This window comes from Chlorocebus sabaeus, chromosome 28 (genome assembly GCF_047675955.1).
Source record: "Chlorocebus sabaeus isolate Y175 chromosome 28, mChlSab1.0.hap1, whole genome shotgun sequence".
NCBI lineage: Eukaryota > Metazoa > Chordata > Mammalia > Primates > Cercopithecidae > Chlorocebus > Chlorocebus sabaeus.
Window position 1 is genome coordinate 16,019,806 of NC_132931.1, and position 26,014 is coordinate 16,045,819.

Sequence of the window (26,014 nt, forward strand, 5' to 3'; positions counted from 1 at the left end):
GGCGTGAGCCACCACACCCAGCTAATTTTTGTATTTTTAGTAGAGACGGGGTTTCACTCTGTTGGCCAGGCTGGTCTCGATCTTCTGACCTTGTGACCTGCCCTCCTCAGCTTCCCAAAGTGCTGGGATTACAGGCTTGAGCTACTGTGTCCAGCCTCAAGTGAACTTTTTTTTTTTTTTTTTTTTTTTTGAGACAGAGTCTCACTCTGTCACCCAGGCTGGAGTGCAGTGGCGCGATCTCGGCTCACTGCAAGCTCCACCTCCCAGGTTCACGCCATTCTCCTGCCTCAGCCTCCCAAGTAGCTGGGACTACAGGCGCCCACCACCATGCCTGGCTAATTTTTTTTTTGTATTTTTAGTAGAGACGGGGTTTCACCGTATTAGCCAGGATGGTCTCAATCTCCTGACCTCGTGATCCACCCACCTCGGCCTCCCAAAGTGCTGGGATTACAGGCGTGAGCCACCACGCCTGGCCAAGTGAACTTTTTTTTTAATGGATGAATTGAGACCTCCATGCCAAGCCTGTCCATAGTGACCAGCAGGACATTATCTTTGCCACAAGGAGCGCCTGGCTTTTGGAAGAGATGTGACATACAAGATGCCATTAAAAGTGCAGTAACAATGCATAAGCCAAGGGCTCTGGGAGCCCAGTGAGCAAATGCCAGCTTTTCCCGGGTCATTTGGGTTTCCCAGAGCCACTGGTATTTGAAAGGAGAACTGGTGAGTAGGTGTTGCCAGAGGAGAAGGGACATTCTTAGGCAGCATTTTGTGCCGTTGAGGGCTTAGTGAGTGTGGGTGCTGACTCAGGGAGAACTGATTCTCTGAGCTCTCTCTCCTGTCCCAGCTCCGTCTACTGTCCTGCTTGCATTCCCTCTGCCTGGAACGCTTTTCTACCAGATAGACTTCAGGTTCAAGCAAAAGTGCCAGCTCCACACAGGCCTTCCCTGACAAACCAGTGTCAGATGGCACCCTCCCTGTTAACACTACCTGCCCCTTACCTGGCTTTAGTTTCCTCTGAAGTACTCACCATCTTCCTCAGAGTATAGAGTTACCTGTTTGTGAGTAGACTCTAAAAGGACGGGGGCTTCGTTTTATACCGATCCCACTCTGCAGCACTGATGGAAGGCTCTCAGTGGCACTGGTGGAAGGGGCAAAAGTGGGAACGTGAGACTGTCTTTATTCCTTTCAGTGCAGAAGCTGTCTCTGTTACCTGCATTGCTCTAAACAAAACTGACCTAGAGCAGTTTCAGTGATGGTGATAATCTCAAGCAATGCCATTAGCACATCTTAATGCCATGATCCTGGCTACCTTTGAGGAGGTAAGTGGCATGTGTTTATAAGTAAGGGTCCAGGGATTGGTTGAAGGAGTGACTATGGAACACTTTCATGGAGCCTGTCTCTGTTTAGGCAGTAATGGAAATCTAAAAATGGACTTCCTTTTGCTCTGCCGCCAGACGTGCAACTGGCCAAAGGTGGCAGGAACAGCTACTTCCTCACACGTGTCCAGTCTGAGATCACCCTGTGATTAGCAGGTTCTTATCATTACCAGTAAGAAAGGGTATCCTCAGGTCTGATTCCATCCCATCCTGCCTCTTACTTAGCATTCCCAGCTCTCCAGGAAGCCCAGGCAAGCAGGCATCCTGCACAGCTGCAGCTGCCTTTGATGCCCTGACGCTCACACCCAGCTTTGCTGATTGTTCCTCTCTGGTCTCCTCACACAAGATGCCATTGTAACCTCGGTTTGTCTCATGAGCCACATGCCCTTGGGTTCTCTAGTAAATAGTGATCTGCTCTTGCTAGCAAATACCATGTCAGCATGCAGTGGGACTAGAGTAGAAAGAGCAAGTAGATTTGGGATCAGACAGACTCATGTCCAAAGCTCTGTGACCTCAACCAAGTTAATTGGACCCTCTGAGCCTTCTTTTTCTCTTACTTTTTTTGTTTTTGTTTTTGTTTTTGTTTGAGCAGAGTCTCACTGCGTTGTCCAGGCTGGAGTGCAGTGGCACAATTCAGCTCACTGCAACCTCTGCCTCCCAGGTTCGAACGATTCTCATGCCTCAGCCTCCCAAGTAGCTGGGATTATAGACATGCACTGCCACGCCTGGCTAATTTTTGTGTTTTTTGTAGAGACGGGATTTCACCATGTTGGCCAGGCTGGTCTCAAACTCCTGACCTCAAGTGATCTATCTGCCTCGGCCTCCCAAAGTGCTGGGATTACAAGTGTGAGCCACCACACCCGGCCGTATTTACTTTTTTAAAAATGGGAATAATGCTCCAGTACTTCCCTGTAGAGTTGCTGTGAAGATTGAGATGTATATGCAAAGCACCCTGTGTGAAGATGTGTAAGTTTTCAGTCCTAGCAGGTTTCATTTCTTTCTTTAACAAAAAATCTAGGCCTACAAACTGGGTGCACACCTTTAAGTTCAGGCTACTGAGGAGACTGCCACGAGCTATGCTGGCACCACTGACTGGGCAATACAGTGAAACCCCATCCCTTCAATAAACAGCCCACAGGGGCCAGGCACAGTGGTTCATGCCTGTAATCCCAGCACTTTGGGAGGCTGAGGTGGGCAGATCACTTGAGGCCAGGAATTCAAGACCAGTCTAGCCAATGTGGCGAAACCCTGTCTTTACTAAAAATATAAAAATTAGCTGGGCATGGTGGTGCATACCTGTAATTCCAGCTACTTGGGAGACTGAGGCATGAGAATCTTGAACCCTGGAGGCAGAGGTTGCAGTGAGTCGGAATCACACCACTGCACTCCAGCCTAGATGACAAACCGAGATGCTGTCTTCAAAAAAAAAGTACCTAAACCTTCAGGAACATTGGGCTAGTACTGTGAAAAGCAGGAGTTTTAGACCTTTGTTAAAGATGTTCCCCAGGCCAGGCGTGGTGGCTCACATCTGTAATCTCAGCATTTTGGGAGGCTGAGTCTTGCAGATTGCTTGACTCCAGGAGTTTGAGACGAGCCTGGGCAACATGGCAAGACCCCATCTCTACAAAAAATTAGCCAGGCATGGTGGTGCACACCTGTGGTCCCAGCTACTTGGGAGGCTAAGGTGGGAGGATGACTTGAGCCAGGGAGGTTGTGACTGTAGTGAGCCAAGATTGTGCCACTGCACTCCAGCCTGGGTGATACAGTGAGACCCTGTCTCAATCAGTCATTAAAAATAAAACAGTACCTCACGCCTGTAATCCCAGTACTTTGGGAGGCCGAGGTGGGTGGATCACGAGGTCAAGAGATTGAGACCATCCTGGCCAACATTGTGAAACCCCATCTGTACTAAAAATAGAAAAATTAGCTGGGTGTGGTGGCAGGCGCCTGTATTCCCAGCTACTTGGGAAACTGAGGCAGGAGAATCGCTTGAACCCAAAAGGCAGAGGTTGCAGTGAACCGAGATTGCACCACTGCACTCCAGCCTGGCAACAAAGCGAGACTCCATCTCAAAAAAAAAAAAAAAATTAAAACAGGGCGGGCTCTGTGGCTCTGTGGCAACACTTTGGGAGGCCATGGTGGGCAGATCGCTTGAGCCCAGAAATTTGAGACCAGCCTGGGAAACATAGCAATACCTGTCTGTACAAATAAAATAACAAAATTTAGCTGTAGTGCCACGTGATCGTAGTCCCCGCTACTCGGAAGGTAGAGGCAAGAGAATTGCTTGCACCCAGGAGGTCAAGGTTATAGCGAGCTGTAATAGCACCACTGCGCTCCAGCCTGGGCAACAGAGCAAGACCTTGTCTCTAAAAAATAATTAATTAATTAAAATATTAAGAATAATAGTAATAAAGTCCCTTTCTGAAACCGTATCAGGAAATGTGGTTCTCTTATTCTTAACAAAAAAATATAGGTGTGCTGCTGTTGCCCCGTTGCAGGTCAGCCTTACCTGCCCCTGCCAGGCTTGGTGTTGGCACACCTTGGTTCAGGAAGTAAGCTGTGCCCTTATTTATGGAGGACTATTGAGGAAATCTAACCAAGAATCAAATCCAGACTCTGAGCCTGTTCCCCTTGAAGTTATTTACTTGGCCTTAGTTTAGAAAGGAGGTGCTGCAAGGTCCTACAACCCCAGCAAACCATCCCTTTAACGATAGCAGCCGGAAGAATCTTTTGAAATGTCAACCAGATGGTTGCATTTCCCACCTGATCAGCTTGGCTTTCCAAACTCCTCCCTACAGCCTCAGTCCTACTGGGTGACCATGGTCCATTCTCAGCTCTCCCCTACTGGGCTCCAGCCATACTGACTTTCTCAGCATGAGACAGACCCTCTCCTGCCCTGAAGCCTTCACCCTTGCTCTTCTGCGCCCGGCTGATACAGAAAACTTAAAAGAGTATAATGAGGCCGGGCACGGTGGCTCACACCTGTAATCCCAGCACTTTGGGAGACCGAGGCAGGTGGATCACGAGATCAGGAGATCGAGACCATCCCGGCTAACACAGTGAAACCCCGTCTTTATTAAATATACAAAAAATTAGCGGGGCGAGGTGGCGGGCGCCTGTAGTCCCAGCTACTCGGGAGGCTGAGGCAGGAGAATGGTGTGAACCCGGGAGGCGGAGCTTGCAGTGAGCCAAGATGGTGCCACTGCACTCCAGTCTGGGCAACAGAGCAAGACTCTGTCTCAAAAAAAAAACGGGGGGGGTGTAATGAAATGAATCATACTTTAAAATATACTATTTTATTCAAGTGAGTTAAAAAAAATTTTTTTTTTAGGCAGTCTGTGTCACCCAGACTGAACTGCAATAGCGTGATCATAGCTCACTGCAGCCTCTACCTCCCAGGCTCAAGAAATCCTCCCACCTCAGCCTCCCAAGTAGCTGAGACTACAGGCACATACCACCACACCCAGCTATATTTTTGTATTTTTTGTAGAGGTGGGGTCTCACTGTGTTGCCCAGGCTGGTCTCAAATTCCTGGACTTAAGTGATCTGCCCACATCGGCTTCCCAGAGTGCTAAGACTACAAGCGTGAGCCACTGTGCCCGGCCCAAAATAATTTTATTTAATGAGATGAAAACTTTTTGTGCTTATTAAAATAGGAATCTATCGAACTATGTTTCATTGTTGAAATGTTTGGTTTGAACATCTGGTTCTGAGGTTCAGATACTTGGCTTTAATGGCTTTCATTGCTGGAAAAGTGTTTCACTAAGATGTAGATCCCAGTAGGAGAAGCACTTTATTGGTTGCATGGAGGTTCTGATTACTCATGGCATTTACTGTAGTCAATCCCATGAAGATGTCAGCTCCTCAAAGAACCCTTGTCTGACTCACCTCTTTCTCCTCCACATGCATATGCATGTTCCCCTGCCATGTGTGCGTGCACGTTACACTGAACTTCCATTATGCTGTACTTGATTTGCCCCAGTATATAACTCTGTTGGTAGAATGCACTCCTTGAAGGCAAGGACCAAGCCTTATTCGGCTCATATGTGCATTCTTGACTTAGGAAAACTAGAGGTTCTTGGATTCCCTTAGTGAAAGGAAAGAAAGTCCACTGAATCTACCTGAGCTTTGATTTTGTTGAACTTTATTGATTCTCAGGGGTTCCAGCATAAACCCCTGAGATTTAAGGGATTCCGTCTTAAAATCAGTGTCTTTCTGGACCTTCGGTATGTCATTTGGGTCTATGGGTGGGGAGGACCAGAATCTTTGACAACTGGAAGACACAGATGGCCTGGAAGCCCACGGTCCTGTGGTCCCTCGCTGAGCATTTGCGAATAGTCAAGTGTCCGGGCCTTTTACCTCAAGAGTGCTGGGGATTTATAGTCTCACCATTGTTGTTTTGTTTTGTTTTGTTTTTTTGAGACAGAATGTCACTTTTGTTGCCCAGGCTGGAGTGCAATGGCGCGATCTCAGCTCACTGAAATCACTGCCTCCTGGGTTCAAGCTGTTCTGCCTCAGCCTCTTGAGTAACTGGGATTACAGGCATGCACCACCATGCCTGGCTAATTTTGTATTTTTAGTAGAGATGGAGTTTCACCATGTTGGTCAGGCTGGTCTCGAACTCCCAACCTCAGGTGATCCACCCGCCTCGGCCTCCCAAAGTGCTGGGATTACAGGCGTGAGCCACCGCGCCCGGCCCAGTCTCACCATTGTTTGAGGTGACAGAACAGAGGGCTGAAATTTCTGAAGCTACTTCTGGATTGACCACAGCCTAATGCCCTGTGGCATGTCAGTGACTTCTCTCCCCTAGAGAGTTAGTTGACAGGTTTCACTGGAGGAACCATTTTAAAAGTAAGGGAGCAGTTTGTACTGTATTCTGCTTCTGAGACAAGGGTGGATGGAAGTCAGCAACTGAAATCTAGCACGCACAGGGACAGACACCTTCCAGGTGACTTCGCAAGGAAGGCAAGGAAACAAACACAGAACCCGGTGACTGGCTTGTGGGCTCAGATTTTCTTTTGGGTTCTTTACCAACAGACCCAAAGGTCTCAAGATTATCATCACTTGCTGGGCTTGGAGGAGGTGATGGCCAGATACATTTGTCTACTACTTGAGAAAGCTGTGTTTATGTGAAGAAATTTCAGCTCCCTGATAAGGTCATCTGGAATTGAATTTAATCTTCTGCTTTATTCATTAATCATTATCCAGGCAGCAGTAAATGAATAAAGGAAGACTGAAGTGTTTATGTTGTAAAGTGAAGACCTCATGAACAGTCAAAACACCTTAATGTATTTTGAGGACAAAAGGGCATCATAAACTTAAACAGCAACCTCCCTGATGACATGAAGAATGTGGCCTGGTGGCTGTTTGTTAACAAACTACCCAACATGCATGCTCCTTCCCCACTGAGAGGGCGGGAGCTGCCTGCCTGCTTGTTGTATTTGGGATGATGGTAAACTCCGCGGTTTCCCCCAATCGGAAAGGCACAAGGTGATAGAAAGTGTGGTCCCGCTCGATGGCCACGATACACTGTTCTTCTTGTTTTGAGGTTACTTGTCAAAGTATACTTTGCCTTCCAATATGGTCCTTTGGGGCTTTCTTGTAAACCACAGATTGAAGAATGTGGTTATCATGTTAAACATGCAAGAGGCTGGACGCAGTGGCTCACGCCTGTAATCCCAGCACTTTGTTTGTTTGTTTGTGACTGAATCTTGCTCTGTCACCCAGGCTGGAGTGTAGTGGCACGATCTCGGCTCACTGCAACCTCCACCTCCTGAGTTCAAGCAGTTCTCCTGTCTCAGCTTCCGGAGTAGCTGGGATTACAGACACCCACCACCATGCCAAGCTAATTTTCATATTTTTAGTAGAGACGAGATTTCACCATGTTGCCCAGGCTGGTCTTGAACTCCTGACCTCAGGTAATCCGCCCCGCTCGGCCTTCCAAAGTGCTGGAATTACAGGCATGAGCACTGGTAGTCCCAGCTACCCAGGAGGCTGAGGTGGGAGATCGCTTGAGCCCAGGACATGGAGGTTGCAGTGAGCCGAGATCTCACTCCAGCCTGGGTGACAGGGTGCGACCCTGACTCAAAAAAAAATAAAGAAAAGAAAAGAAAAAACGTTCAAGAGCATTTCTTCCTAATATGCATAAGCATTTGTTGAGTTTAGGAGCAAAGCCTATCTGTGCCTGAGAGGAGGGAACTACAATTTAGTAAAATTTATACTTCTTAGAAGAGAGAGTACATTTTAAAGACACTACACAGAGAGAGCTCCAAGTGTTAAACTCCGCAGCCTGCTGTTTGCTTGCCTTATTTTAATTGTAGGTTTCGTATCTAGCTACATAGTCTTGTCTTTTTTTTTTTTTTTTTTTTTTTTGAGACAGAGTCTTGCTCTGTTGCCCAAGCTGGAGTGCAGTGGTGCGATCTCTGCTCACTGCAACCTCTGCCTCCCTGCGTCAAGGAATTCTGCCTCAGCCTCACAGGGATTGCCTCAGCTGGGATTATAGGCATGTGCCACCACGCCCGGCTAATTTTTGTATTTTTAGTAGAGACAGGGTTTCACCCATGTTGGCCAGGCTGGTCTCGAACTTCTGACCTCAGGTGATCCCTCCGCCTCGGCCTCCCAAAGTGCTACATAGTCTTTTCAAAAGACATTTCAGCTGTGTTCTCCAGGGGCCCTTGGGCTCTTCAGTAAGAAGCGCCCTGGCTGAAAACCCACGTTCACCTACAGAAGCAGCACTGTGATGTAGAGGGTGAGCAGGGCAGAGGGCCTCACAGTGGCCCTCACACACACCTGGTTCCAGCTTGGCCAGGCCATTTTGCCCTTGTGGGCCTGTGCCTCACTTCAAAAATGGGGTTTCTTCCCTTGTGAAGAAGACCCATGAATTAATAACGGAATTGCCAGGAATTCTAAAAACTGTCTAAATGCCATGTATTGTTTTCAAGCTGTTACTCCTGGAAGGGGCTGGGTTGGCATTGTTTTAGAGGTTAGGAGCCAAACATCAGCTCATCTATTCTCCAGCTGTTGTTTATCCTCCAGCTTCCTGCGATAGTCAGGCACAAGGTCTTAGAAAAATGGGTTTTTGCTACTGTATGTTTTGGTGGGCAATAGGCACACTAATATGTATCACCTTTGTTTACTGAATGGGATGCAGGTGGGGGACCAGAGCACTTCCGCATCCCTCGGAAATGGTGGCATTTAAATGTAGTATGTCCCTTCAGTTCCTCTCTGTCCCACCCACCCCAGCCCATTGATTGAGCCTTTTTTTTTTTTTTTTTGAGATGGAGTCTGGCTCTGTTGCCCAAGCTAAAGTGCAGTGGTGTGATCTCTGCCCACTGCAACCTCCACCTCCCAGGTTCGAGTGATTCTCCTGCCTCAGCCTCCCAAGTAGCTGGGATTACAGTCACCAGCCACCACGCCTGACTAATTTTTGTATTTTTAGTAGAGATGGGGTTTCGCCATGTTGGCTAGGCTGGTCTCGAACTTCTCACCTCAAATGATTTGCCTGCCTTGGCCTCCCAAAGTGTGGGATTATAGGTGTGAGCCACTGTGCCCAGCCTGATTGAGCCTTTTTACGACATCCCACCAAAAGGATCAGGTTCTCAGCTCCCTCAGCAGTCTGTTCCATTTGTCTCCCTTTTTAAATTCTTTTTATTAGATAGTACACATATAGTATAAAATTCAGAATGTACAAAAGGGCCAGGCACAGCGGCTTGTCTCCACACCAGCCAGTCGTACTTCCTTCCTTGCTCTCAAGTCAGTCCCCTTGTCTTCCTGTCCTTGCCCACCACCCTGGTCTGGGCGTTGGTGGCCTCTTTCCCGAGTGGTTTTACTAGCTCCTGTCTTTTGCACGTTCACTCTTTCCTCCCTCCAGTGTTTTCCACCCAGAATTATTTTTTTTAAAAGATATACCTGATTCTGTTACTTCCATACTTGGCACCTTTTGGTGGCTTCCTAGTGCTCATAGGATAAAGAACAAACTGCTCCTCATGCCCTTCAAGGCCTTGCCTGGTCAGGTGCTTACAGGCCTCCAGGGCCGTTCTCACTGTCTGCAGTCCAGCCATAGGAACTGAACATGTCTGGCTTTGCCTGCCAGAGTCTTCTCTTGCTGTCCATTGTCTGGAGTGTTGATCTCTTTTCGCTGCCCCATCTAATTGTTGTTAACTCGTCTTTTGGATCTCAGGCTTCACTTCCTCAAGCCTTCACTGTCTCCCCAGACTAGGTCAGTTCCCCACTTAAAACTGACAGCACTGTCAGGATAACTTATTAGTTATATAACTTATTAGTGGGATAGTTTCTGGACATATGAAAGCATTTTATAATCTATAAAGGATCCTAGAATAAAGGTGGTGATTATTTAGCATGCATGTTTATATATGAAGTGAAACTTTTTTTTTTTTTTTGAGACGGAGTCTCACTCTTTTGCCCAGGCTGGAGTGCAGTGGCACTATCTCGGCTCACTGCAAGCTCCGTCTCCCGGGTTCACACCATTCTCCTGCCTCAGCCTCCCAAGTATCTGGGACTACAGGTGCCCGCCACCAAGCCCGGCTAATTTATTTATTTATTTATTTATTATTTTTAGCAGAAATGGGGTTTCAGTTAGCCAGGATGGTCTCAATCTCCTGACTTCGTGATCTGCCCACTTCGTACTCCTAAAGTGCTGGGATTACAGGCATGAGCCACCATGCCCAGTCTGAAGTGAAACTTTTAAGTGTGACATCCATGCTGATGAGCGATGGGCAGCGGAGGAAAGTCTCCCTTAGGAAGACGGAGTCTCGCTCTGTCGCCCAGGCTGGAGTACAGTGGCCGGATCTCAGCTCACTGCAAGCTCCGCCTCCCGGGTTCACGCCATTCTCCTGCCTCAGCCTCCGGAGTAGCTGGGACTACAGGCGCCCGCCACCTCCCCCGGCTAGTTTTTTGTATTTTTTAGTAGAGACGGGGTTTCACCGTGTTAGCCAGGATGGTCTTGATCTCCTGACCTCGTGATCCACCCGTCTCGGCCTCCCAAAGTGCTGGGATTACAGGCTTGAGCCACTGCGCCCAGCCTGAAGTAGGCCATTCTTCAATCCAGTAGAAGCGCATTTTGGATGCCAACATGTGGGCACAAGGATTTTGCAGAGATTAACAAGATCCAGACAGGCCGTTCCAAGCAGCTCGTGCTACTGTGTTTTAAAAACCCACGATTGCCCAAGATCCGTCTCCTTTGGTTTTTTCACATGGCCCAGAGCATTTTAGAAAAAGCCTTATGCAAATTAGGTGATGGGAGCAACACTTCCTTTTGATCTAGGGAGAGAAATTTTTCCTTGTGCATCCTTCTAATGATTCTTACCACTCCCCTCACCTTCCCCAACTCTTTCTCTTTTTTTAAGGGACAGGGTCTCACTGTGTTGCCCAGGCTGGTCTCAAACTCCTGACCTGCCACAGCCTCCCAAAGTGCTGGTACTACAGACATGAGTCACCTGGCCCTGCCACCTCTTACCTCTTCTATTAAAAGATGTCTTTAGAAGTATCCCCCCTGAAAAGGAGAGGCATCCTGAGATAATTCAAGCCAAGTAAAGCTCATTTCATATCCCTTTTGTTGAACAGGAACTTCTGTGGTGTCCACTCACCAGGAGTTGTCTTTGTGTCTGTCCTTTATCCCCAGGAAACCTGTAGGAAGTGTCAGGGACTCTGGAAAGAACATAATGGCCTCACCTGTGAAGAGCTGGCTGAAAAAGATGACATCAAGTACCGTACCTCTATGTGAGTAACAGAATTCAGAGGGGCTATGGGCTGATTCTCAACTTCCCCATTAACCTGCTTTTTGGCAGAGAGGGCACACTATTGTGGGAAGAACACGCTTGAGCCAGCCGAGTCTGGAGTGATCTTGGGGAAGTGACCTAACCCCTGAGCCTCTGCTTCCTCATCTCTGCAGCCTCATGGAGTTATTTCAGTAGACAAATTAACATATAAATGCCTGGCACATGTGAATTCAATAAACGATGGTCCCCCTTTTCCTTATTTTCTAAATAAGCGAGTAGCATGTTTTAATTAGCTTAGACTGCACTGATGTTGCTTGTGTCTGTGTTACAGGATACTATTGGTCTGAGACCTAAGTAGAATTGCCCACCTCCAGAATACAAAATGATACACCTGTGATAATAATAACCATTACTTGTATAGTCCTCTCTACGTGGCTGAGCACGTTACAGATACTCACTTATTAAAATGCAGGCCGGGTGCTGTGGCTCACGCCTGTAATCCCAGCACTTTGGGAGGCCGAGGCTGGTGGATCACAAGGTCAGGAGATCGAGACCATCCTGGCCAACATGGCGAAGCCCCATCTCTACTAAAAGTACAAAAATTAGCTGGGTGGTGGCACTTGCCTGTAATCCCAGCTACTCGGAAGGCTGAGGCAGGAGAATTACTTGAACCCAGGAGGCGGAGGTTGCAGTGAGCCAAGATCGTGCTACTGCACTCCAGCCTGGCAACAGAGTGAGACTCTGTCTCAAAAAAATAAATAAATAAATAAATGCAATGACTAAAGTACTACTGAAATCTCTTTCTCTCGTAACAATCTAGACTTGCCACGCAGCTGAGAGTGCATGTCTGTCTCCTGATGTTATTCAGAGATTGTCTCACAGCCAGGCGTGGTAGCTCAGGCCTGTAATCCTGGCATTTTGGGAGGCCAAGGCAGGCGGATCGCTTGAGCTCACAAATTTGAGACCAGCCTGGGCAACATGGCAAAACCTCATCTCTACAAAAAATAAAAAAGTAAAATTATCCAGAAGTCGTAGGCACGCACTTGTAGTCCCAGCTACTCAGGAGACTGAGGCAAGAGAATTGCTTGAACCAGGGAGGCAGAGGTTGCAGTGAGCCAAGATCGCACCTCTGCACTCCAGCCTGGGCGACAGAGGGAAACTCTATCTCAAAAAAGAAAAAAAGAGATTGTCTAACTGCTTTACCCTTCCCTGAGGGTGGTGGTCTCATCTGCATGATTATAACTAGATTGTGGCCACATTTACACTCAAACCTAAAGAAAGTGGGAAATAGGTAAGTTGCCAAGTAGGCAGCTTTTCTTGATGTTGTGAGTGATACAGTAATTATATATGTATATCTCACTTCGGCTCGTACCACATTGGTCTAGATTATCACATGGGCAAGGCAAGCACCATATGTAGCCTGTAGTTGGGTGACTTTATGTCCAGTTTAAATATAATGGATATGGAAGGAGTTTGGTACTCAGAAAATGAAGTGGGCAGTGGCAATTTGGGCAGTTTCCCAAGTATGCAGCACAGGTGGATACCATTATCCTCTTAAAGATGAGGCAACTGAGCCCACGTGATTTGCCCTTGGTTGTACCGTTAAGGACCTTGAGATGGAGAGGTTACCTGGATTATCCGAGTAGACCCAGTCTAATTACAAATCCTTAAAAGCAGAGAGCCCTTAGTATGGGATGAAGAGTCAGACAAGCGTAAGAAGGACTTGACCGCCCCCCGTTACTGGCTTTGAAGATAGATGAAGGTGGCCATGAGCCAAGGATTGAGGCAGCCTGTAGAAGTTAGGAACAACCCTCAGCGGACAGCCACAACCCAGCTCACAGGCGTGAGCCACCAACCCTGTAGGACCCTGGTCCTACCACCTCAACTGAATTCTACAAACGACTGAATTCTGCGAACAACCCAAATGAGCAGCAAAGATACTCTCTCCTCAGGCCTCCAGGAAGGAATGCAGCCCTGTGGTCAGGCATCTGAACTACTCCCAGGACTCAGTAGTAGGCTGTGAGATGTTTCTTGGAAGGAGAATCACTTACAACGCACAGCCTTCTTTCTGAGTGTCCTGTCCATTCCTGTCACTGGGTTCCACTCAGCATATTGGTCTGCCACACATAGCCCATCACTGGGTCCTATTTAAACCTGGCAGCCTTTTAGATCAGCAGTAAGTGGATAAGAGCAGAACATCCAAATGTGATATATGTTGATTCCAAAAATCAAAAACAGCCTCCCAAATGTTGGGCTTCTTCCTTAGTGATAGAGGATGCTTCTATCATGAGTCTAGCTTTGGAAGGGATATCATGATACACATGCCTGACCTCCAGACCACCAGAACTTCATAGGGATTGCACATTCCTACATTCAAGGGATATCTCTCTCACCTTCTGGCATTCATGTAGCATATTAATACATCCTACCATACTTGCTACTTCCTGTTCACCAGGTTCTATCTGCATGTGTCGTTCAAGTGGTAGAACAGTGTATTATCCTATTGGATGACAGATAATCAAGGTCCTCACTGGCTGCTGGTGTTCTCTGATTATTGAACAGACAGGAAAAGCATTTTCCAAATCAGTCGCGGCATACCAGTTGCCGGGGCTGTTTGTTTGTTCTGGTGAGAAACGACATCTGGAACAGCAGCCACATCTAGTCAGCATCTTTTGAAGCTTAGAGTCACTGTCCTCCAAGAGCGATTCTTCTGTACAAGCCAAATGAGAAGTAAAAAGAGACATGAGAGAATCATCGCCTCTGCATCTTACAAGTCTTTGATGGTGGTGCCAGTCTTGAAGATGCCCAAAGGAATCTGGTGGTATGTTTTCTTTAGAGAGAGGGTGTTCCAGGGGCTTCAACTTGCCTTATCATACAGCCCCACTGGGACCAAAGAGCCACAGAGTCCTGCCAAATGTCAGAACTTTTTTTCCCCTGTTGAGACAGAGTCTTATTCTGTCATCCAGGCTGGAATGCATTGGCACAATCACAGCTCACCTCAGCCTTGACCCCCCAAGCTTGAGCGATCCTCCCTCCCTCTCTTTCTTTCTTTTCTTCTTTTTTTTTCAGACAGAGTCTCCCTCTGTCAACTAGGTTGGAGTGCCTTGGCTCACTGTGACCTCCGCCTCCCGGGTTCAAGCGATTCTCCTGCCTCAGCCTCCCGAGTAGCTGGGATTGCAGGCGCCTGTCACCACACCCAGCTGATCTTTGAATTTTTAGTAGAGACAGGGCTTTACCTTGTTGGCCATGGTTGACCAGGCTGGTCTCGATTCCTGACCTCAAGTGATCCCACCGCCTCAGCCTTCCAAAGTGCTGGGATTACAGGTGTGAGCCACCGCGCCCGCCCGGCCGTCCGTTTCTTATTTTTAAACTGCTATAGTACTTTCAAGCAAATCCAAATCCCTGACAGCATGTCATTTCTCCCATAAAAATTTTTCTTCTGTAGCGCTTACCTTTATGACCACTAACAATACTAAAATTAAAATTTTAAGTCTTTGATATCTCGTACTAATTTCACAGTTCTGCTAATTATCTCAAATTAGCTTTACATGTGTACTGCAGTTAGTTTGTTCAGGTTAGGATCAAACGAGATTCATTGCATTTGATAATTATTTCTCTTAAGTCTCTTTTAATGAGGATACTCTCTCTTCCCGACACACTGTGTTATGCCATTCACTTACTGAAAAAAGTAAGGATAATTGGCCTGTAGAATGTCTTCTAGAGTTGGCTGGTTTCCCATGGTATTATTTAACTTGTTCTTCTGTCCCCTGCATTTTCTTTTTTTTTTTTTTTTTTGAGACGGAGTCTTGCTCTGTCACCCAGGCTGGGGTGCAGTGGCCGGATCTCAGCTCACCTCCCGGGTTTACGCCATTCTGCTGCCTCAGCCTCCCGAGTAGCTCGGACTACAGGCGCCCGCCACCTCGCCCGGCTAGTTTTTTGTGTTTATTAGTAGAGATGGGGTTTCACCGTGTTAGCCAGGATGGTCTCGATCTCCTGACCTCATGATCCACCCATCTCGGCCTCCCAAAGTGCTGGAATTACAGGCTTGAGCCACCATGCCCGGCCTTTTTTTTTTTTTTTTTTCTTTTTGAGATGAAGTCTTGCTCTGTCACCCAGGCTGGAGTGCAGTGGCGTTATCTCGGCTCACTGCAAGCTCCACCTCCCAGGTTCATGCCTCAGCCTCCCGAGTAGCTGGGACTACAGATATGTGCCATGTGTGCCACCATACCCAGCTAATTTTTTGCATTTTTAGTAGAGATGGGGTTTCACCATGGTAGCCAGGATGGTCTCGATCTTCAGACCTCATGATCTACCCTCCTCTGCCTCCCAAAGTGCTGGGATTACAGACATGAGCCGCCACGCTTGGCCCCGCTTTTTATTTTTATTTTTATTTTTTTTCTTTTGAGATGGAGTCTCGCCCTGTCACCCAGGCTGGAGTGCAGTGGCAGTGGTGAGATCTCAGCTCACTGCAACCTCCGCCTCTGGCCTCAAGCAATTCTCATGCCTCAGCCTCCCGAGTAGCTGGGATTATAAGCATGTACCACCATGCTTGGCCAATTTACAAAAATAACTTTTAAAAGTCACTAAACAATCACAAACTTTACAAAAAGCAACCTGATGTCTAGGCTCTTCTCATAGTATAATATTCAGAATATCCAGTTTTCAATAATAATGTATAAAGCAAACAGGAAAGTATGGCCCATTCACAGGGAAAAAAGTAGTTGATAGAAACCATCTCTGAGGACACATTGGGTGTACTAGACAAATGCTTTGAATCAGCTGTCTTAAATATGCTCAGAAAGCCAGGTGAAACCATGAGCAAAGAACTAAAGGAAACCAGGAACACAGTGTATGAACAAGTAGAGAGTATAGATAGAAATTAAGAAACCAGCCAGGCGCAGTGGCTCACGCCTGTAATCCCAGCACTTTGGGAGGCCGAGATGGGCGGATCACTTGAGGTCAGGAGTTCAAGACCAGCCTGGCCAACATGGTGAAACCCGTCTCTACTGAAAACACAAAAATTAGCTGGGTGTGGTGGTGGATGCCTGTAGTCCCAGCTACTTGGGAGGCTGAGGCAGGAGAATCGTTTGAACCTGGGAGGTGGAGGTTGCAGTGAGCTGAGATTACGCCACTGCACACAAGCCTGGCGACAGAGCAAGACTCCATCTCAAAAAAAAAAAAAAAAAGAAATTAAGAAACCAACAAATATTGTACCCCAAAATTACAATAGCTGAGCTGAATTCCATTAGAGGAATTCAGAAGCAGATTTGAGCAGGCCGAAGAATCAGAGATCTTGAAGATACAGCTGTTGAAATTATACAATTGGAGGAGGAGCAGAAAGAAAAATGAATGAAGAGAAGTGAATAGAGCCTAAGGGACCTATAGAACATCATCAGATGTACCAATATTCACATTAAGGGGAAGCCCAAAGGAGAACAGAGAGCAAAATGAACAGAAAGAATATTGAAGAAATAATGACTGAAAACTTCCCAAATCTGATGAAGAACAAGAATCTATACATCCAAGAAGCTGAATGAATTCCAAGTAGGATGAACTCAAAAGAAGTCCACACTACGATACATCAGAGTCAAATTGTTCAAAGCCAAGAAAGCAGTAAGGGAACAACCCAGTCAGAAAATAGGCAAACAGGCCAGGCGGGGTGGCTCATGCCTGTAATCCCAGTACTTTAGGAGGCTGAGGCGGGTGGATCATGAGATCAGGAGTTCGAGATCAGCCTGGCCAATATGGTGAAACCCCATCTCTAGTAAAAATGCAAAAATTAGCCAGGCGTGCTGGCGCATGCCTGTAGTTCCAGCTACTCGGGAGGCTGAGGCTGGAGAATCGCTTAAACCTGGGAAATGGAGGTTGCAGTGAGCTGAGATCACGCCACTGCACTCTAGCCTGGGCAACAGAGCAAGACTCCGTCTCAAAAAAAAAAAAGAAAAGGAAATAGGCAAACAGCTAGGCACAGTGGCTCACGCATGTAATCCCAACACTTTGAGAAGCCAAGGTCAAGCAGATAGCTTAAACCCAGGAGTTTAAGACCAGCCTAGACAACATGGTGAAACCCAGTCTGTAAAAAAAATTTAAAAATAACAGCATAGTGGCGTTAACCTATATTCCCAGCTACTCAGGAGGCTGAGGTGGGAAATAACTGGAGCCCAGGAGACGGAAGTTGCAGTGAGCTGAGACTATACTACTGCACTCCAGCCTGGATGACAAAGTAAGACTCTGTCTCAAAAAAAAAACATGGGCAAACAATGCAAACAATGTGAATTGGTATTTATCCAAAAAGATGTACGAATGACCAACAAACACATGAAAGCATGCTGAATGTCATTAGTCATTACGAAAATACAAATCGAACTATGGTAAGATATCACTTCACACCTATTAGGATGACTAATGAAAACAGTGGAAGAAAACAAATTTGACAGGGATATAGAAGAAGTGACACCAGTGTACATTGAGGTGGGAGTAGAAAATAGTACGGCCACCATAGTTAATAGTTGGCTTTCCCCAATAAGTTAAACATAGAATTACCACATGACCCAGCAGTTCCACTCTCAAGTACTCACCCAACATGAGTGAAAACAAGTGTCCATACAAAATTTGTGCAAGAATGTTTATTTAACCACAATTCACAATAGCCAAAAAGCAAAAATAATCCATCAACTGATGAATAAACAAATGTGATATATTCATACACGCTAAGTGAAAGAAGACAGGCACAAAAGCACATGTATGATTTCCATTCCTATGAAATATCAGAGGTATATGGGCATTCGCCTGGCCTCAGAATGGCAATCTATAGAGCCCAAAAGCAAGTTGTGGGCTGCAGGGCGGGGAGGAATGGGGAATGCCTGCTTAATGGGTACAGGGTTTCCTTTTGGGGTTTTAAAAGTCTCTTGGAGCTAGGTGGTGATATTGATTGTATAACATCATGAATACTCAAAATATCCCTGAATTGCATATGTTAGAATGGTTTAAAAAGTCAATTTTATGTGCATTTTACCACAACAAAACAATAAATACACACATGCATCCTCACACTCACAAAGGGGATGGGCTAAGATCTGAAGGGCATGGCTCCCAGAGAGGAGTTACCCACACACTGGCTGGTGGTGAGCGCAGATAACTACAGGAGTGTGGGCTGTCGCTGACTGCGTAGAGGAGGCCCTGAGCCTTCCTGTGTGAGCGCAAGGTCAGCAACCACAGTCACAGCTCCGGCTTCTCTTCCTGTCCTGCCCCAGGAGCACATCCTGCGAGGCTGTTTCCTGCCTGATTGAGAATCTAGTTGCCAAACCACCTTTTATCTGAAGGAATGAACCATGATTTTTCTCCCGTTTCACTGTTCACTTTTATATTACTGGCTAGGTAGTCACCACATCCCATAACAACACTCCATTCTGGCCCTATCCAGTAGTACACTTACAAATGCAGAAGCGAAGGACTTGAGTAGATGTGCAGTGTTGAATAGCTGTTTGAACATTTCAGCAATGTTGAGTTGCAGGCATGCTTTATGTATTCCTCTGTCCATTTTAGGGGAGCCTTTTCTTCTCCCTCCATAACCATTATTGTTTCATGTCAGTGCCAGGATGAGCAAGCAAGTAGACCGTCTTTCCAAGCCTTCATGAAAAGACTGTAACCTTAATTTTTTACAGCCTCTTCTCTCCCTGAGCAGCTTCCCAGGGAAAGTCAGCCAGCCCCAGGCAGCTAGAGTGCCGCAACTTAAAGCCACACCTCAGTCTCAGGGTGCTCTTACAAAGGAGGTTTGTGCTGTAGAAAATTGCAGTTGTGTTTGGGCATATAGCTTTTCAAATTGAAAAGTTTTTCATTAGAACTTTGAGTCGGCCGGGCGCGGTGGCTCACACTTGTAATCTCAGCAGTTTGGGAGGCCGAAGCAGGCGGATCACGAGGTCAGGAGATCGAGACCATCCTGGCTAACATGGTGAAACCCCGTCTCTACTAAAAAATACAAAAAACTAGCCGGGCGCGGTGGCGGGCGCCTGTAGTCCCAGCTACTCGGGAGGCTGAGGCAGGAGAATGGCATGAACCCGGGAGGCGGAGCTTGCAGTGAGCTGAGATCGGCCACTGCACTCCAGCCTGGGCGACAGAGCGAGACTCCGTCTCAAAAAAAAAAAAAAAAAAAAAAAAAAACTTTGAGTCTAGCCGGGCGCAGTGGCTCACACTTGTAATCTCAGCAGTTTGGGAGGCCGAAGCAGGCGGATCACTTGAGGTCAGGAGTTTGAGACCAGCATGGCCAACATGGCGAAACCTCATCTCTACCAAAAATACAAAAATTAGCCGGGCATTAAATTAGCCAGGTGTGGTGGTATGGTGGCACGCACCTGTGATCCCAGCTACTTGGGAAGTTGAGGCATGAGAATTGCTTGAACCCAGGAGATGGAGGTTGCAGTGAGTCTCAAAAAAAAATTTTTTAAATCGACCAGGCACAGTGGCTCACGCCTGTAATCCCAGCACTTTGGGAGGCCAAGGCAGGTGGATCACCTGACGTCGGGAGTTCCAGACCAGCCTGGCCAACATGGTGAAACTCCATTTCTACTAAAATTAAAAAAAAATTAGCCGGGCATGGTGGTGGGTGCGTGTAATCCCAGCTACTCGGGACACCGAGGTGGGAGAATCTCTTGAACCCGGGGAGGCAGAGGTTGCAGTGAGCTGAGATGGAGCCACTGCACCCCAGGCCAGGCAACAGAGCAAGACTCCATCCCCAAAAAAAAAAAAAGGTAGAACCTTGAGTCGTAGAACATTGAGTAGTGTCTTCACAGTTGCTGAGTAACTAAAATCATAAACAGATGTACTACTAAGGTGACTCATTAAGGTAATAGTACTAAATGCACTTTATCTAAATTTTGTCTCCTTGACAGTGTGTGTGTGTGTGTGTGTGTGGTTTTTTGTTTGTTTGTTTTTGAGATGGAGTCTCGCTCTGTTACACAAGCTGGGATGCAGTGGTGACCCGGTCTCACTTCACTGTGGCCTTCACCTCCCAGGTTTAAGCAATTCTCCTGCCTCAACCTCCCAAGTAGCTGGGATTACAGGTGTGCACCACCACACCTGGCTAATTTTTGTATTTTTAGTAGAGACAGGGTTTCACCATGTTGGTCAGGCTGGTGTCAAACTCGTGAGCTCAAACGATCTTCCTGCTTTGGCCTCTCAAAGTTCTGGGATTACACTGGAACGGAGCGTGCACCACCATGCTCAGCCTTTTCTCTCCATTTTAAGCCTACAGGGATTCCTATAACAAATAGGGCAGTCCTTTTCTAAATGCCAATTACTAGGCACTGTGCCAGGGTGCTTTATATTTCGTCTGTAATCCTCAAAACACCATGAGAAAGTTGTGTTTTCACAGTTTAAAAATGAGGAAACTGAGTCTCCATGCAGGTGAATAATTTACCAAAGATCATAGAATTAAAACTTTGAAGCAGTTCTCAGACTCCAAAACCTAGGCTCTTTTCACTGCTTAATGTCACAAAAAACCATAAGTGATCATTTTATGTGTAAATAAATGTTTAATGGCCATATTTTGTTCCTCCTCGTCATCCCTCCCAGCTCCAAATTATGTTTTCTTATTTCAGTGAAGAAAAAATGACTGCTGCCCGCATTAGAAAATGCCACAAGTGTGGGACTGGCCTCATCAAATCTGAAGGCTGCAACCGCATGTCTTGCCGCTGTGGTGCCCAGATGTGCTACCTCTGTCGAGTTTCTATCAATGGATATGACCATTTCTGCCAACATCCCCGCTCCCCAGGAGCCCCTTGCCAAGAGTGTTCAAGGTGCTCTCTCTGGACCGATCCCACTGTAAGTAGACACATGGCTGGCTATTGCTTTATAAGGATAAAATAGAAATATATTTTTATGACAAGTATTTTGAATATACATAACAAAATTTGACTTAGGAGAAGAATATAGGAAATTACATAGACTGATAACCAAAGAAAAAATTTGAGAAAGTAATTATTAGCTGCTACTCATGCTGCTCAAAGCAGCAGGCCCTAACAGTTTTGTAGGCAAATTCTTTTAATTCTTCAGGAAATAAAATTATTCTATGCCCTCTGAAATATTCCAGAGCAAAGTAAGGAAACTTATACATGTATCTGTTCAAAGCCAGCATAACACTGATTCCAAAGCCTGATGGAGATAGCCCTAACAAATAAAACTATAGATGTTCTTATGAGACTTACATATAATCTAGATTTTAAATTATCTAAATAAAATATTAGCAAATAGAAAGCATGACCAAGTGAGTTTGTTCCAGAAATGCAATGATGGTTTAATATTAACAACCTCTATTAACGTAAATCATTATATGGTATCTGTAGATGGTGAAAAGACATTTAAGAAATCAAATATTTCTTCTTGATTTAAGCTTTAAAAATACAGTATTACAAAGATGATTCCTTAATATTTTTAGACCCCAAATTTCAATACAGATGTTAGCATACATTTAGTAGTAAAATAAAGTCAAGTATAACATTATCAATCAGCAATCCTATGTTCTGAAACTGCTAGTCAGTGCACTTAGCTAAGAGAGTAAAAGGTGTAGTAGATACTGGAGACAGTCATAGCTAATGTTTATTGGGCACCTACCATGTGTCAGACACTGTTCTAAGTACTTTTATTTATAAGTGTTTTATATGTAAAGAAAGGAAAACTTGGCTGGGCGCAGTAGCTCGCGTCCGTAATCTCAGCACTTTGGGGAGGCCGAGGTGGGTGGATCACCTGATGTCGGAGTTCGAGACCAGCCTGGCCAACATGGCAAAGCCCTGTCTCTACTAAAAATACAAAAATTATCCAAGCATGGTGGCACGCCCCTGTAATCTCAGCTACTCACAAGGCTGAGGCACGAGAATCACTTTAACTGGGGAGGTAGAGCTTGCAGTGAGCCAAGATCATGCCACTGCGCTGCAGCCTGGGCAACAGCAAGAATCTGTCTCAAAAAAAAATATATCAATTCTTAAAATTATTTTAAACTAAAAACAAGCACAAGCACTGTTCAAAGCTGATCTGTAAGAATAACGATTTTTGTTGTTGTTGTTGAGACAGAGTCTTGCTCTGTCACCTAGGCTGGAGTGCAATGGTGTGATCTCAGCTCACTGCAACCTCCACCTCCCGGGTTCAAATGCTTCCTGATTCTCCTGCCTCAACCTCCCAAGTAGCTGGGACTACAGGCACATGCCACCACACCTGGCTAATTTTTGTATTTTCAGTAGAGATGGGGTTTCACCGTGTTGGCCAGACTGGTCTCGAACTCCAGAACTCAGATGATCCACCTGCCTCGGCCTCCCAAAGTGCTGGGATTACAGGCATGAGCCACCACACCTGGTCAGAATAATGTCATAATGCAAGAAGACATCTTTACCAAAAGGCGATTGCATGTGACAGTGAGCTCCCTGCTGACCTGGAGCGAGTGGACCAAGGCCACTAGGAGGCAGGCCTGGTGACACATGGCACTTCTCAGCTTTCACTGGGAAGAGTGAAGGGAGCCTCGGTAGTGTTTAGTGGAGAAACATTCCTGTCCTCTAAGAAAACATTCAGTATTACAGAGAGATCACTTCTATCCAAAGTCACCTAGAAATTTAATGCAATTCACATCTAAATTCAGTAGGATTTTTAAAAACGGACTTATTTTTAAAAACTGACTTATTTTGAAAATGAAACTGCTTTTTACTGTAAAGCTATTAATACACGTAGGTAAACATAATAATAGGCAAATAGATCAAAGGGACAAGATAGAGACCAGAAACAGAAATTAATGTGTGATTTTTTTAAATGCCATTTTAAATCACTAGAGAAATTATATAGGTGTATTTATCTGTTAATTCCTTCTTTTTTTTTTTTGAGACCATGTCTTGCTCTGTCGCCCAGGCTATAGTGCAGTGGCACGATCTTGGCTCACTGCAACCTCTACCTCCTGGGTTCAAGCGATTCTCCTGCCTCAGCCTCCTGAGTAGCTGGGATTGCAGGCACACACCACCACGCCCAGATAATTTTTGTATTTTTAGTAAAGACAGGGTTTCACCATGTTGGCCAGGCTGGTCTCAAACTCCTGACCTCGTGATCCACCTGCCTCGGCCTCCCAAAGTGCTAGGATTACTGCACCTAGCCTTTATCTGTTAACTCTTAATTGTGCAGTGTTGCCAGAATTAGTCTGAACAGAAAAGCCCCTGTCCTCATTGGGCTTATGGTCTAATACAATCTACAAGAATCTGTGGAGTATTTAATGCCATGTCAGAAGAACAGGTGATGCAGTAGAGAATGGTCGGGTGGGAGGAGGGAGGCCAGCTTTTAAATAGATGGGGGCTAGAGTGATTTGCAGTGCAACCTAGAGGAGGAGCAAGGCTGGCAAGGAAATCAAACACATAGGGCCTGTTTGGGGATCAGAAAGAAAGCAGGTGAGGTTTGTAGGTGGAGAGCCACAGGGACGTGACAGCCGTTGGCCCAGAGGCCGGCCTCAGGTCTGGAGTGTGATTAGAGCCATTTCAGGGCATTGTAGGGGGCTCTGTTTCCAAGGTCACTCTAGCTGCTACATGGAGGGAGAGAGGGCAGCATGAAGGGAATGGCTTCTGTAATCTTGGAGAAGAGAAGGTTTCTTGCATTACATCAAGAGAAGCATTACATCAAGGCCAGACTAAAAAACCATAAATTCTCACTGGCAAATGACATCATAAACAAAGATTAGGGACACATGAAAAACTGGGGGAAAGGGTCAGGCACAGTGGCTCATGCCTATGATGCCAACACTTTTGGAGGCCAAGGTGGGCAGATCGCGGGAGCCCAGGAATTCAAGACAAGCCTGGTTACCATAGCAAGACCCCATTTCATTTAAAACAAAAAAATTAAAGCTAGGCACAGTGTCTCATGCCTGTAATCCCAGCACTTTGGGAAGCCTAGGCGGGTGGATCACCTGAGGTCAGGAGTTCGAGATCAGCCTGACCAATATGGTAAAACCTGTCTCTACTAAAAATGTAAAAATTAGCCGGGCGTGGTGCTGCATACCTGTAATACCAGCTACTCAGGAGGCTGAGACAGAATTGCTTGAACCCAGGAGGCAGAGATTGCAATGAGCTGAGATTGCGCCACTATACTCCAGCCTGGGTGACAGTGTGAGACTCTCTGTCAAAAAAAAAAAAAAAAAGGTGGGGCCACATGTGGTGGCTCATGCCTGTAATCCCAGCACTTTGGGATCTCAAAAAAAAAGAAAAACAGGAGTGTATTTTTCCTCTGTGTGTAAGTACAGAGGTGAACAGCTCAGGGACGGTCTAGCACCTCTTATCTAGGATCCAGTTGCTTCCAGCATTCTATTCTGCCACCCCTAGATCACATGTGGTCATTGTCTAAAAAGGAGCTCTGGCTGATAAATCCACATTCCAAGCAGCAAAGGGGTGGAGTAAGGCTAAAGAGACTGCTTACCTATCTCTTAAGTAATGTTAGGCTTCCAGAAGCTGCAACAGGTCACTTCTTCTTCAGTCCTATCAGCCAGAACTTAATGACATGCTTCCCCAGCTGCAAGCAAGACAGGAAGTAGTAGCCATTACAGACCCAGCCAGAATGTGTGTGGAGGAAGATGTTATACTGAGGAGTCTCCCTATGGTCTATTCACCTCAACTCAAAAATGGACAGAGGAAGTTTAAAAAAAGAATTATAAGTAGGGAAAAAAGCTGCTTGCTGGCCAGGTGCAATGGCTCATGTCTGTAATCCCAGTGCTTTGGGAGGCCGAGGCAGGAGTATCACTTGCATCCTGGAGTTTAAGAATAGCCTGGGCAACATAGTGAGACCCCCGTCTTTACAAAATATCAAAAATTAGCCAGATTTGGTGGTGCTCGCCTGTCGTCATAGCTACTTGGGAGACCGAGGCAGGAGGATCATTTGAGCCTGGGAGGTCAAGGCTGCAGTGAGCCATGTTCGTGCCACTGCACTGCAGCCTGGGTGACAGAGCAAGACCCTGTCTCAAAAAAAAAAAAAAAAAAAGCTGCTTGCCTTTGTACCTGGCCACAATCTGGTGGAATTGACTAACAGCCACCCCAATAATCAAGTAAATGGAAATGAAAATAGCACCTGGCTGCTAGTAGGTAATTTTCAGATTTGTTGGCATCTCCTACACTGTAATTGGGCATAGTGGGCAGTTACGGTGTACAAATCAGAAGATGTAGTGTGTGTCCTTGATCTGGGAGTTCCACTTAATTAGAAAAGGTTATCCTCAGGAGACAGTTGGACAAGTTCACAAAGTTCTGTCTGCAACTGTTCACTGAGTTATTTAAAGTTGTATAAATTTAGCAACACCATTTAAATATCCCAAAAAATAGGAAATATGTCAATTTTTATATATGCTTACATTAGAATAGTACAAAAAGTAATTTTATATATATATGCACTTTAAAACATGGAGGAAAAGAACCATGGGAAAATTTTCACATAGAAAACAAACAGTGTGGATTGCTGGGGTCACAGACCCAAGTTACCACAGGGGCAGGTGGTAGCAGAAATGATGTCTGGATGGAGCACACTAGGCCTAGCAGGCAGGAAGGCATGGTGGGGACTGTGGCAAAGGAGAGGGTGTGGGGCCCAGCCAAGGGGCTGCTGCTCAGCCACTATAGGTTGTTGCTGGGAGGACCTCCCAGCCACTCGGGAGGCTGAAGCACAAGAATCACTTGAACCCAGGAGGCAGAGATTGTAGTGAGCCGAGATCACGCCACTGCACTCCAGCTGGGGCAACAGAGCAAGACTTGATCTCAAAGAAAGAAAAAGAAATGCGTAATTGGGCTGGGCGCAGTGGCTCATGCCTGTAATCCCAGCACTTCGGGAGCCCACGGCGGGCAGATCTCTTGAGTCTCAGGAGTTCAAGACCAGCCTTGGAAACATGGCAAAACTCCATTTCTACAA

The 26,014-nt window shown here is 46.2% G+C and overlaps 1 protein-coding gene across 4 annotated transcripts in view; it reads left to right on the forward strand.

Annotated features, from left to right (window-relative positions):
- RNF216 (ring finger protein 216) overlaps window positions 1-26,014 on the forward strand; it is a 162,049-nt gene that overhangs the window by 116,679 nt on the left and 19,356 nt on the right. For all 4 annotated transcript variants that reach the window (XM_073012807.1, XM_008018763.3, XM_008018766.3 and 1 more), the window contains 2 exons: window positions 11,017-11,114; window positions 20,710-20,932. In XM_073012807.1, the coding sequence (XP_072868908.1) occupies window positions 11,017-11,114; window positions 20,710-20,932 (321 nt within the window). The remainder of the gene's footprint in view (window positions 1-11,016; window positions 11,115-20,709; window positions 20,933-26,014) is intronic.